Source organism: Equus przewalskii, chromosome 8 (genome assembly GCF_037783145.1).
Source record: "Equus przewalskii isolate Varuska chromosome 8, EquPr2, whole genome shotgun sequence".
NCBI lineage: Eukaryota > Metazoa > Chordata > Mammalia > Perissodactyla > Equidae > Equus > Equus przewalskii.
Genome location: NC_091838.1, coordinates 19,435,898 through 19,449,342, shown reverse-complemented (window position 1 = coordinate 19,449,342; position 13,445 = coordinate 19,435,898). Strand labels below are relative to the sequence as shown.

At 38.9% G+C, this 13,445-nt stretch overlaps 1 protein-coding gene and 1 pseudogene across 4 annotated transcripts in view; both read left to right on the top strand.

Annotated features, from left to right (window-relative positions):
* Positions 1 to 11,858, top strand: part of MTFR1 (mitochondrial fission regulator 1) — a 53,197-nt gene extending 41,339 nt beyond the window's left edge. For all 4 annotated transcript variants that reach the window (XM_070631577.1, XM_070631579.1, XM_070631578.1 and 1 more), the window contains 4 exons: positions 6,405 to 6,640; positions 8,380 to 8,638; positions 9,223 to 9,391; positions 10,253 to 11,858. In XM_070631577.1, coding sequence (XP_070487678.1) covers positions 6,405 to 6,640; positions 8,380 to 8,638; positions 9,223 to 9,391; positions 10,253 to 10,321 — 733 coding nt within the window. In that variant the 3' untranslated portion in view covers positions 10,322 to 11,858. The remainder of the gene's footprint in view (positions 1 to 6,404; positions 6,641 to 8,379; positions 8,639 to 9,222; positions 9,392 to 10,252) is intronic.
* Positions 2,135 to 2,231, top strand: LOC139085369 (U6 spliceosomal RNA; annotated as a pseudogene).
* Positions 11,859 to 13,445: the final 1,587 nt, after the last annotated feature.

The following is a 13,445-nucleotide window of genomic DNA, read 5'->3' as shown; positions in this document are numbered from 1 at the left end:
CATATGAGTCCTTCATAATTGGTTATTGTACAAATGATTTTTTTTCAAATGCACTGAACTTCGGTTTTTTCATCTCTAAATTGGAAGTATTAATACCTACCTTGAGAGGAGAATTTTAAAAGGTAACATGGGAAAACTTAACACAGTTGAATGCACACAGTAAGGCCTCATTTTTTTTCCTCTTTTCTATACGCATTTTCATTTCCCTTTGAATTAACAGAATGGCCTCAGAATTGGAAAGAAATTTTCATTTTTATAAGAAGCATTGAGATTCTTTGAAGGAATCAGTATAACTGATAATCTTAAGATCATTAATTTGTTCTCTTTCATAGTAGTAGCCTAAGGAGAATGTGTAGTCTTTGGATATATACACAGCATAGCATGTACACTGTGTGATGAAATTAATGACACTAACCTCTAGTGGCTTCTGGTAGACATGATGAACATTGTCATCAAGTCTTCGATTGATTTTGGAGTAGAAGAACATTATTTAAGGAATATTGAAATATTTCAAGTTTAACTCCAGTTTCTTCATTCTGTATTAATTTATTAATTTCTTTTTTTTTTTTTTTTTTTTGAGGAAGACTAGCCCTGAGCTAACTACTGCCAGTCCTCCTCTTTTTGCTGAGGAAGCCTGGCCCTGAACTAACATCCATGCCCATCTTCCTCTACTTTATATGTGGGACACCTACCACAGCATGGCGTGCCAAGTGGTGCCATGTCCGCACCCGGGATCTGAACTGGTGAATCCCGGGCCGTGGAGAAGCGGAATGTGTGAACTTAACCGCTGCGCCACTGGGCCGGCCCCTATATTAATTTCTAATTGTGTCTAATTCTTAATTGTGAGTGCCACATAAATATCAAACTGAGTATTTACTAAGTAAAAATTTATAGGTTTACAGGATTTGAACGTATTTCAGGTAGCCCTTTTTCTTACACCAGAGTGTTTGTAATCTAATGACTTGGATGAACGTATTTACAAAAATCCATAATATAAGGATAGTGAATAAAGTGAGACCGAAGACTTTGACCAAAGATATCCGGCTTAATTTTTCAAATTTGCGTATTAAGTATAAAGTGGAATGTGTTGTTTCTTAAGGAGTGTCGGGGAAGAACCCCAACCTTGTAGAGGATGACGATGAGTAATAAGACTCCGAAGGAAGTGACTCAGCAGGCAAGCAGGCTGGCTCACCACAGCTCCATGGGTGCTAGCCAGTGTAGACCAGGAGACTTGGTAGATCAGAGCAAGACGGTTTCCTCCTCCCAGCACTGCAAACAGTAGGTGTTACTCAGGCCCACTTTAATCTCAATTATTTGACACCAGACATTAACTGATAATGTACATCAACAAAAAACTGCATTGAAGGGAGAAATGTCATTTCTGTTAAATAGCACTTTTAGGAAGATCCAGCCTTTACTATACAAAGCAAGAGGCTTGTGTTGAACAGCTCCCAGAAGGGCTAATGCAGTGAATCCCGCTAGTCGTCTGCTCCCTCGCATCACAGCAGTCCTGTCTGCTCCCCGGAAATGCTTTCATGCGTTACTTACCTCTGTCAAAATAATTTCTCCAGTCAGTTTGTCTCTATCCAACTACTTGCTCCCTTGGAAAACTTAATGTTTTCTACCCAACTTCATGTTTTCAGGGAACTAAACTGACAATAGAGTGTATTTTTATTCCTTTCTAGGCTATTCTCTGAAAACGTGGGGAGGGTCAATAAAAATCATCTTGGGAATACCACCTTTCATACACACTGAGCTGATACTTAATCTCAGATTTTGAGTTTTCATTTAGTGTGAGATAAAGGTGCATTATCATTTTTCACTAAGTGAAATAAGGGTCCATTATTATAATGCCCCAGAGGTACATTATATTTAATTTAGAATTTTCTTTGAAATAGTCAGTGGAGCTTAAAAAGCCTTTCCTATTTATGTAAGTTGTGCTCCGACAGCGGCTGCCCTTGATCCTAACCCTGAAAAGGTACGAGAGCTGGACAGTTAGGGTGCAGTGCCCCCTGAAACGAGCCTGTGCCTTCTGCTGTTAGGCACTGTGGAGGCAAAATCAAACGAACAACAAAGGTAGAAATCTCACCAGCAGAAGTCAGTGTGCGGAAAATGGTTTTAAGAAACACTTTGGGTGCTCACTTCGGCAGCACATGTACTAAAAATTGGAACGATACAGAGAAGATTTGCACAAAGATGACACACAAATGCATGAAGCTTTCCATATTTTTATAAAGTATACTCAGGAATTGATAAACAATAAGGTACACCCAAAATCACACAATGTTATAAACCATTGTAAGCCCAATAAAATTATTTGGAAAAAACAAAAGGAGAAACACTTTGGCTGTTTGTCTTCTGCTTTTGGGACATCCATACTTGATGCCTGGTTTTTTTGTTATATTCGTTTTTGTTTCTTGAAATTTCTCTGAATTATACACACAAATTCTAGACAAGCATTTCTCTAGTTTGGATTAATTCTGCCTCTATATTCTAGCTCTTAACAGCTGTCTATTCTGAAGGAGGGCGAACGTTGGTTCTGAGAATGAATTATTTGTTGACTGGCTTATAAAACAGATGTCTGTGAGAAAAGGCTATGTGTTTGTACTTTTAAAGCAAGGGGCATGTCTGAGAATTTTCACAAAACTTTACATACACAGGGAAGAGTATTACAGAGCAACTCTTCTGGCTTTTGTTTTTGGTTCTCGAGCTCCTTTAAATGTTGAATCTCTCTGTGTCTTTGAGAGAAGACATAATCATTTCAGGATGACTTTCCTTTTACACTGTCTAAAAACCCACCTTTAAATTGAAATCTCCACATTTCCTATTAAAACTTTGTTTGATCCCATAACCATCAACAGTATTTCATATAGGGAAATGCAGAATCTATATAATCAAAGTTATGAAAATAGCATAGATGTAAAATACAGATAATCTGACTGTTACTTAAATTATTTTGCTAAGACCCTAAACTTTTTTCTCTTACCAGGCCTACTGGTATTCAAGATTAATGAGTGCTTTGTCCTTAATTTTCAGTAGATGGAAAGAAAAGGATGAAATTTGCCTGTAGGAGTTAACGAGGAGATGTGAAAGCTTAATTCTGTTTTTTAACATTGTAGTTGCTGTTCAGTATTCATTAATTTTCTCTTACCATTTATTTTGCCTAGAATATCTTTTAAAGAAGTAAACTGTTCAAACATGTCTTGTAGTTGATATCTTACTCCAAATTGACATATTATGTTGTTTCAATTCTGGATATTGAAGAGTAAATATTCATGGGATTTGAAGATTGGTTTACACTTGAATGATAACATTTTAAAACAAACTTTAATCCTTTAATACTTTTGGATCCTGTAATGTCTAGGATTTTAAATGGGCATATACTCTATGAAAGTGACCATTAGTTCTTGAATAAACAGTATTATAACATCATTTTCTGTTTAGCAGCACAAAAGATTCTGATATCCAAAATTTAACTTTATTTGCTGTTATAATATAGACTTCATGAAACCTCTGGACTCATAGGAAAACAAACTATCATCCTCACTTCCATCCCCAGATAGGAGTATCTCTATTCCTTTAGGTATGTTTTGATAAAGAAAGCAAAATTCAACTTCCATGGAGAATGGAAGATGGTGGGGGTAGAGATGAGTCTTTATCCGCTGGTTCTCTGTTCCTCTCCTCTGTACTCAGTTCCACTTCCTCCCAGTTGGCACCCTCCAGATGCCCCTCAGCCCGCTGCCCGTGTGGTGGCTTCCATCCTCCATCCCCAGAACACTCTGCTTCTGAGCCTTCTCTTCCTCTGAGTTCACTCACTGCTGCTCTCCCTTCTTCTGCACTGTTGTTTTGAACACATGCGATAGTTTAATTCGACATTTATTTCAGATTTCTGTATTTTACCCAGATCTGTTCTTAAGATTCAAATGCCATCCCTATTGCTGTCCCAACCTACCAGCAGTTCTCCTAGTTTTTTCAAAAAATCGCTATTGTGTTTAGTTTAGTTAAAAACATAAAAAATTACCAAGAACATAGGAAGCATATTAAATTAAATAAGAATATTTGACGTTATATTGATATTAAATATAATTACTCTATAAATATCTCCCCTCAAAAAACTTCATTCAAAAGATTGACTAATTTCTATCTACTTGTAACTTAATGTATTTACTGTATAGAGCTGTTTAACAATTTTCGACCTATCCTGTGAAAGGTAGGTAGAAATCAGAATTTAGCCTGTTGCATCAGCAAAGAGCCATAGTGACTTTTTTTTCAAAATTTTAATGTCTTATTAAAATTAATTTCTTTATTGCAGGTTGATTAGAACACATGCATCTAATCCCTAACTTATATAACAATCTTTCTCTCTTTCTTTTTTTGGTGAGGAAGATTGGCTCTGAGCTAACATATGTTGCCAATCTTCCTCTTTTTTGTTTGAGGAAGATTGTCACTGAGCTAATATCTGTACCACTCTTTCTCTATTTTGTATGTGGGAGCTGCCACAGCGTGGCTTGATGAGCAGTGTGTGGGTCCACACCTGGGATCCGAACCTGTGAACACTGGGCTGCTGAAGCAGAGCACACAAACTTAACCACTATGCCACCGGGCCAGTGCCTAACGTAATCTTTCAAAGAACATTATTAATATATTTAATCAGAGCACTGGTACTATTCCATGTAGAAGTTTTTACTTTTGTTTAATCGTCATGTACTTTTTTAGAAATGTTATCACCTGTTTCTTCCCAGTGTGGGGCTAAGAAAGTGAATGGTAATTGATGCTTTGCAAGCCAAACATATTTCCCTATCCCTCAAATATTCCAAATTAAATAAAATTGATAAAGTTAGTATTATTAAAGTTGGTTGCTAGGTAAGCTAGGGCTAGGTAAGAACTAGGACATTTGTTCTCTAAATATTTTTGTTTAATAATGTTACAGGTAAAAAACAATGTGCAAGCATCTTCTCTGTATGGTAGTTCAATTAACAGGGCATGAAGAAAATTAGATATGAAGAAAAACACCTGAACTCAGTGTGTACTACCAAAAGCTAAAGGTCCAAGAACTCCCCATTCAAAACACAAGATAGAGTGGAGAATTATCACAGCTCTCAAGCAGAGATAAAATACCAATATCCAGGAAAGGAGTACTAAAATAGAATTTAACGTTGGTGAATGTTATAACAGCTACGATTAAGTTTGACTATATGTGACAGAGAAGCCCAAAATAATGGTGACTTCAACAGGCTGGAGGTTTATTTTTCTCTCAGAGTAGCTTCCAGTGTCCTCAGGGACCCAGCCAGTCTTTCTCCCGTCCTTAGCGATGGCTTCCGTGTCAGGGTCAGCCACTGCCCCCTGTGGCTCTCACTCCACTCACCCCCTTGCTCTGCGCTCTTGGAGCCGAGAGGACTTGCTTTCTCGGGGAGTCGTCTTCCTTTAAGAAGCCTTCCTAGGTGACTCACCAACATTCTGCCTACATCTGGTCAGCCTACATCTTAGTCACATGACCACACGGAACCGAGGGAAACTGGAATATGTTAACTTGATTGTGGTGATTATTTCAAAATGTATACGCATATCAAATCATCATGTTGTACACATACAATTATATATATACAATATTTGTCAATTATACCTCAATAAAGCTGGAAGAAAAAAATGGTAAAGGGCTTAGAGGCCGGGAAAACCTAATTATAGAAAATAGGAGGAAATAGATACGTATATAAATTGACCTTGAAAAGAAATCTGAATTTTTTCCTCAACCCCAAAAAACTTCCATTTGGAGGTACAGAACAATGCACATTAAAAATCTTTTTTTTTTCTACACCCAAGTGAAAATGAGACTGCCTATGTAGTGACTGCATGGGTTCAATTATGATTCTGTTCTCCTTTTCAGTTTCTGATGCTGTATTTGGCCCATATAGTTACGATGTGTCTTGCAATTTGATGTATTCTATCTTACATGGAAAACACTGACGTTGAAATGCAGAAGCCAAGACCCTGGGAAGGGCTAATGCAGTACTCATTTGATTTTGTTGTCAAATATAACTAGTAGTAGTTTACCATTTTTAGGAGTATTAAAAAGTTTCTTCAAACCTTAGTTCAAACCAAAACAAAACATGAATTAGTAAAAAAAATTGTTGGAGTCTGTGCTGCCTCCTGAGACTGTTGGTTGGTGCAGATTCTGTAGAGATTAAAATTAAGAAGAGGGATGGCAACAAGAAACCCAGGCTGGGATGCCTCTACATCAGGTTGAAAAGTGCTCTTTTGAAACTCCTTGTCTGGAAACATGTAGGCGGGGATTTGTGTAAGGACGGCCTGAAAAGTGGTTCTCAGCGGTGATGTCCAGATACGTGTGATGAGTGTTCATGCCCCTTACAAAGCCTGCGACAGCCAACCCTCTGTCTTCCTCGCAGGTCAGAGGTCAGGTCAAGGCAGCCCCTTCAGGATGACCTTCCTTTCCCTGAGAAGCCCCCGAGCAGGTGCTTTTCCTTACCAAATGCAGCTCCAGAAGAGCCTCAGCTGAAAACGACGACACTGGCGAACGAGGAAGCGCTGCAGAAGATCTGTGCTCTTGAAAATGAACTTGCTGCTCTCAGAGCTCAGATTGCCAAAATCGTGACCCTACAGGAACAGCAAAATCTCACCGCAGGTCAGTAAGTCCTACATTTGTTTTAACCAGCAAACTGGAAATTAGGAGAATGCCGTTAATTTTTAAGATTTATTAGCAAATAATAGCCATTGGGGTTGTTAGAAAACCAGGGCTAAGTCCTCTTTGCATAGTCCAGTACAGGACCCAGTCAGGTTAAAGTGGGTTTTGTTTTGAACAATCTTGATGCTATCAGAGGGGGTGACAACTGAGTATATTTGGAAAACCCTGGAATTTGTACAGTTGAATTACTACTCATGTGACTGCTATGGGAAATTTAGTTGTCTGTGATAATGGCACCATTCATAGCAGACATGAGGTAATCTCAAAACAGCCCTGACAGGATTGAGTGCTGTTTACTTACCTGTGTGTCCTGAGGCAAGAACTTGGCCTTTCCACCTCCCTTTCCTGCTCTAAAATAGGGATAATAGTACTTATGTTATGGAGTTATTGTGGCAGTAACTGGAAATTATGTAAAGCCCCTTAGCACATAGTAGCCACTTAATAGTCATTTCTCCTCTTCTTGCCCAGAGTAGAAAGTGAGTCAGGTCCTCTTGCTCCTGGTCTAATACTGTCGCTTTTATTTGTCTGGCATTGTCACTTTGGAGTAGAAACCATCACCTTGAAATCCTAGTCCATTAACCCGTTGGCAAGTAGTGGTTGTTTTTCCTAGTGTTGTTCCCAAGTCCTGGCTAGACTCAGTGATAACCCACTCTGTCTGAAGAATAAGGACATGACTCTGCCTCTGAGCTACTTTGTGCTCCTGGAGTTTAATGTGATCCAACATGGAAAGCCCTTCCACCCTGGGTACAGCCAGATGGACAGAGGGCAAATGCACCCGGACACCGCGTGCTCGAGTAATCCGTGGTACTTAATGAAATTTGCATGTAACTTTTTAAAAACCAAAAGTCCTCCCCTGTTCTTAACTTTAAATCGTATTTCTCTTTTGCTTTACCTCCCTCTTCTGGCAGACTAGGAAAACTGCTGTATATAATGGGATAATTTGGGGATTTATGTTAGATGTTCTATTTATAGTCATAAATGCCATTAGTAAAACTTCTGCATTGAGTTCCCCGAATCAATATAGTTCACTCAATGAACAACTCTCTAACCTCCAATTATTCAGAAAGATGAATTTTTAGGTTCTTATTTTATAACCTCTTTAATTCTTACCTTAGTTACTTCTTGTTTTGGAAATTAAGTATAACATTTTTTTCTTCCAGAAATTTGTTCAATAATAAACCTAAAACTATTCTTTTGAACACATCCACGTCAATACAGGCTTTTAATGCTTAAGAAGTCTCATATGTAAATAAATTTAAAATGAAGCACAAATTTATCAAATATTTTTTCAAAAAGTTACTATAGTACTAAATTGTCAAACTGTGTATATATTGAAGATAGATTTATTTAAGCAGAACTGGCTGCTTTGTATTTCATCTAAAAGTAGTTACAAACTGTGCCACAGTCAGACCCGAACATTTGATATCACAAAAACACCCCTGTTAAGTTAAATGGAACCTTTCCATCTGGAGAGTTTGGGATTAAATGATAGAGTGACTGAGATTCAGGCATTTAGAGTCTAACCAAGTAACTGAAACCTCTTTTCCATTTACATAACTGAGATTTTTTTTTAAGGATATTGTTTTCAGGTATACAGGTAAGTCCTTAATACAGTTTTGCTTTTAAACATACTTTGCTATTACCATGAAGATTAAATTGATTTTTCCTTATTTCTGTAGGTGATTTAGATTCTGCCACATCTGTGACCACAGCACCACCCTCTGTCCCACCACCTCCCCCTCCGCCACCTCCCCCGCCCCTCCCCCCACCAGGGCTCCACCAAAGTGTGTCTGCTATTGAGCTGATTAGAGAGCGAAGAGAGAAGAAAGCCTGTGCTGGAAAGACAGTGGTTAAGAACAGTCCAAAGAAACCTGATATGCCAAATATGCTAGAGATCCTTAAAGATATGAACAGTGTAAAGCTTCGGTCGGTAAAAAGGTGAGATACATCTGCTTTCTTTCTCACTTCCCTCATCTTTTTATGTCTTGTAAAACAAAGTACCAGGCCTCTTGAGAACTTTGTTTTATAACATGACTACCATGAATAGTTGTCAGTTTTTAGTTTAAAAAAGATGGGCCCCTGTGGCTCCTACACACAGTTAATAAGAGAATGGCAAAATAAACATTTCCAGGTCACTCTTTAGTGTTTCCGCATTGCATTTACGGTCCTTTCATGTGATGTCGGTTGTTGTCCAGTCATTCATTCAGTAAAGCCGTGTCGCCTACCTACTGTGGTAGTCACCCGACCTGCAGAGGAGAATGGACCCGTAGTCGCCCTCAAGGAGAGCATGATCCTCTGCTCTTGAGATGAACTCAGAGGCTATTCATTGGGCCCCTTTGTGCTCTTTTGTTGAGCCTTAAACCTAGAGTTTCCATCTCACTGCCCTCAGTGTTTGCCAGTGTCTTTATGTAGCATCTGGGATGCCAGAGAAGTGCTCCCAGGGAGGGAGAGGCAGACAAAGCATGTCCCTGAGGGATGGCAGCATACTGAGGTGTCTCCTCGTTTCTCTTCACTTCTCTAAGGCCAGAACAAGATATAAAGCCCAAACCAGTAGATGCTGCTGACCCAGCTGCCCTCATAGCAGAGGCTCTGAAGAAGAAATTTGCTTATCGCTATCGGAGCGATAGCCAAGGTGAAGTTGAAAAAGGAATTCCGAAGTCTGAGTCAGAGGCCACCTCAGAAAGAGTATTGGTGAGTATTAGGTCAGACTCCTTTCCAGCCACAATGCGGGAGTTCACTCCATTGCTGAGCACCTGCGTTTTGCGAGACATTCAGCTGTGTCCTCTGCAATAGTCAGAAGGATGTACTACAGGATTGAGTCCCTACCTACAGGTCGACTACTTACAGAAGAGCCTGAAGAAGGATGCAGAAGTTCACCCTGGTTTCCTGCTTAGCACCTCCAATGTCAGATTTTCCATGCTGTTTTATTTATATTTAAGCATACTGAAATGAAATTCATTATAATGAAATTTATATCCTGGGACAATATATATTCAGAATACAGAAATTCAAAGTAAAGAAAGATAATTTTCTCTGAGGGCACCCTGTGAAAGTCTTCCCAGGGCAGGTGAGATGACCTGGGCCTCGTGGGGTATGGCAGTGTCGTAGGTGGAGACAGCACATTTCATGGAGGCTCGCAGAGGAACTTATGCATCCCCTTTATTCAGGTTACTGTCATAAGGATATGTGCTTGTCTGTTCCGGAGTGGCAGATATCTTAGAAATTCTAGCCTCTTTGAAACTCTTCAGACACTGAAAAACAAACTTTTGAGTTTCCTTCTATTACTCAAATAAGTAAAATTGGACTAAAGTAGGGTCTTGCTAAGATGATTGTACTTTTTTCTTCTAGGAAGTAATTTGGTTACCCCTTTGCCTTTCATTCTGTTGATATGTCATGTTTGTAACAAGCTGTCAATTCATAAGGGTTTTAATATTATCCAGCTGCTTGGTTTTTCATGCAGCACATACCCAGCCTTTTGGTCCATGACTGGGAGGGGGCGTATCATTACTGTTATATGAACCAATGTCTTTATACTTTTTGTTTCTCTTCTAGTTTGGGCCACACATGTTGAAGTCTACAGGAAAAATGAAGGCTTTAATTGAAAATGTTTCAACTTCCTAACAGACAATGAGCTGAGAAAGACTATCCTGGTTCAGCTGTTGGTTTGTTAGGGCTCTTTGGCTGGTAGAAATCAACACTATTTAGTAAATACCTGAATTTAGTATTCAGTGCTGCCTTTAAAATTGAATTAGAGGATTAAGCAATAACAGAAGCACTCAAAGTTGTGTTTGCTTTTATGAGAAGGTCGGTTCTTAAGTATTCCGTGGCATGTGGATATTCTGACAGAACATGTTTTTAATGTGTTGCCAGGATGTTAGGTTTCCAGGCTTGAAAAAATTACATAGACTTCAGAACAAAGAAAGGACATTTGTAGATGTGAGTTTTTAATTCTGAACACTAATTTATCTGTACAAGTGTTTTATATGCATACATTTGGATATAGAACAGTCTGTGTAAATGTAGTGATGACAGCACTGAGGGTACTGTCATCATCCTTCGTCCTCAGTGATCACTTACTATTCAACGATGGGACAGCTGGGACAACGCAAGTGGTTGGAGTGAAATATTTGAGATTAGAATCTTCTTGCCTTGAACAAAACTTCTATCTTAGATTCTCTCTCACATTTTCTTGGAGATGGGGTTTGAGTAGGAAGCGGATAATGTTCACTGCTGAAATCCCATGCTCCCCTTTAAAGGGCCACCCGGACCGGGAGAGCAGCCTCACCTCAGTGCCATCCAGTGCTGAGGAAGGAAGTATAGTTTTCAGATAGTGAGGAATCAAATTATTGAATTAAATCACTTTTTAAAGTAAAAGCCACAATGTCCCATCTTCTTTTTCTTTCATTTTAATAAATGGCATCATAAAGATGACTTGTTGCTAAGTCAGTACTTCTGGAAATGTCAGCATAATGGAGTTTTAAAATTTTTAATATTGGTCAAAGTAGTAGCTTTATAATGAAAAATTGAATAGGCAAAACGATTTCCAATAAGTTGTTTATCATTGGTCAGAATGCTGTTCTGTTGAATTATATTATGCAGCATAAACCTTAGGTGTTATTAGAAAGTGGACAACGGCCTTTCTCATCTAGGGCTTCTAAGGAATTGCTGTAAGTGATCATTTTTAAATGTTTGATAAATCTTCATGATTTTCTATATTTCTGTTAAACTCAGCTAGAGGTAATGCCAGAATCTCCTACCACAAGTAAATATTTGGATTATTTAAATCTAGTGAAAAAAATAGTTGTTTCTTCCTGGGGGGATTAGGAGATGGGGAAAGTAGATAGACACTCACTTTTAAGTTATTGGAAATGTGTGCAATGTTCTCAATGTTAGCAAGTATTAGTTGAGGTAATTTACATGGTTTGGTTATTCAGCTTAAATTTGAACGGTGGCTTATTTTACACATGTTGATGTACACTGTTTCTAAGTGTTTTGTATGGTTTAAAAATTCTGCCTTTAAAAGAAATTCAGAAAATCCACCTCACATGCATATTTTGACCTAAGAAATTTATATTTGTATCAGTATTAAATTTTGGCCAATGCTCCAATATAAGGAAGTTACTGTTTTGGAATAAAGCAAACTTTTATTTTCCTTGGACCATAATGCCTATATGTATGTTTTCTTTTTTTTTTTTTTTTTTACAATAGACAAGATTCCTTTGTGTTGCACATGTAGCTTCTTAAGAATAATTTGCTTTCTGCATTTTCTAAGTGGAAATATAGTCCTTAAAATAAACTGTACTGCTCGTATTCACCTTTCTCTTACAGGGATTTCAGCATTAAAAGAGAAGGGCGCTCACTGGGGGTGAGTTTCCTCAGGGTTCCAAGCCTATAATCCACCTCTGGGATGATGAAACCTGTTTTCCCATCTTCCTCACACCCATCTCCTTCAGTTCCTGGTTCTCCCACCCAACACAGTACCTGAAGTGAAAGATTTTGACAGTAAACTCTACGTTTTATAGCTGACGCTCAGAAAGGACGTAAGGGGTGTATGTTCTCTCTGCTGTGGTTCTGACTAGTCCCGGGGGCTCACTGTCCTAACACACAGAGGATGAGTCGGGAGCCCTGGACCTGGAGCTGGGTACTATCCCTGTATGTGATCCTGGCCAAGTCACATCTGTTTTTAAAATGGGACTAATGCTCGGCTCAAAAAATTGTTGAGGATTAGATGAAATAATGATTTTACACATATTCTATGAACAGTAGAGTGTAAGTAAGTTGTTACTTACATCATTTTACATGAGGTCACTGTAGTTTCCAGTAGACGGATTTCTCCTAGGATTCATGGTCTCTGGCATCTGGAGAAGGTGTCACCCAGTGCACCTACTTGCACAGGCTTGGGGGGGAGCGGTAGGACCTACAGTCTTTAGTTCTGCTCCACTCCCCAGTCACAGGCCCGTCGGTGGAAGAATCCCATCCTCTTGCTCTGTTAGGAATACCTGAGTCTGTGTCTCAGCGGTGACGAAGACGACAGGAAGTAACAACTGACAGGAAGTAATAACTACCAGAAAGAAATACCTTGGAGAAACTATCCTTCTGATAACTTCTCCAAAAGTAGAAATTCTCTCTGTGGGTTAGAATCTGGCAAATAGAAGTTTAAACTTTCAGGAGTTAACCCAATAAAGTCAGCTCTGAGACTGCCAGGCAGAATGAGACACTTGGCTTTATGACATTATCATTTTTATGCTTGTTATTGTCACAGTATTTCTCATCAGCCTTCAGCCATTCGAAATTCCTCTTTCCCCGTCTCATCCTAGAGATTCCACATTCTTCCGAGCTACCCCAGTGAACCTATTTCTTAAAATTCTTATTTTTCCTTGTAAACCTTGTAAGCTGGCTAGTCCCTCATTGGTACTTGTGTGGTTACTTAAGAACAGATAGGATAATAAAACCTACGTAACCAAGTAAGGATTCGGGAATCTTTTATCTTTCCCTCTGAGACTGTTGTCCTTAGTCCACTTCATATGGGCTAGAAACCTTAATGTTCCTACAGCTGGAGCCTCTCAAACTCTTCTCTCGTCGATTCTCCAGCCTCTTCTAAAGGTCACAGAGAGCTCCTTCCATAAGGTTAGTGTGGAACATGAGTGTAATTTAGACATTCTCAGAAAGGCAAATGATAACCCAAAGAGTGCCTTCCATTCCACACCAAACAGCTATGGCTATTATAGAGCAGTCCCTCATAATT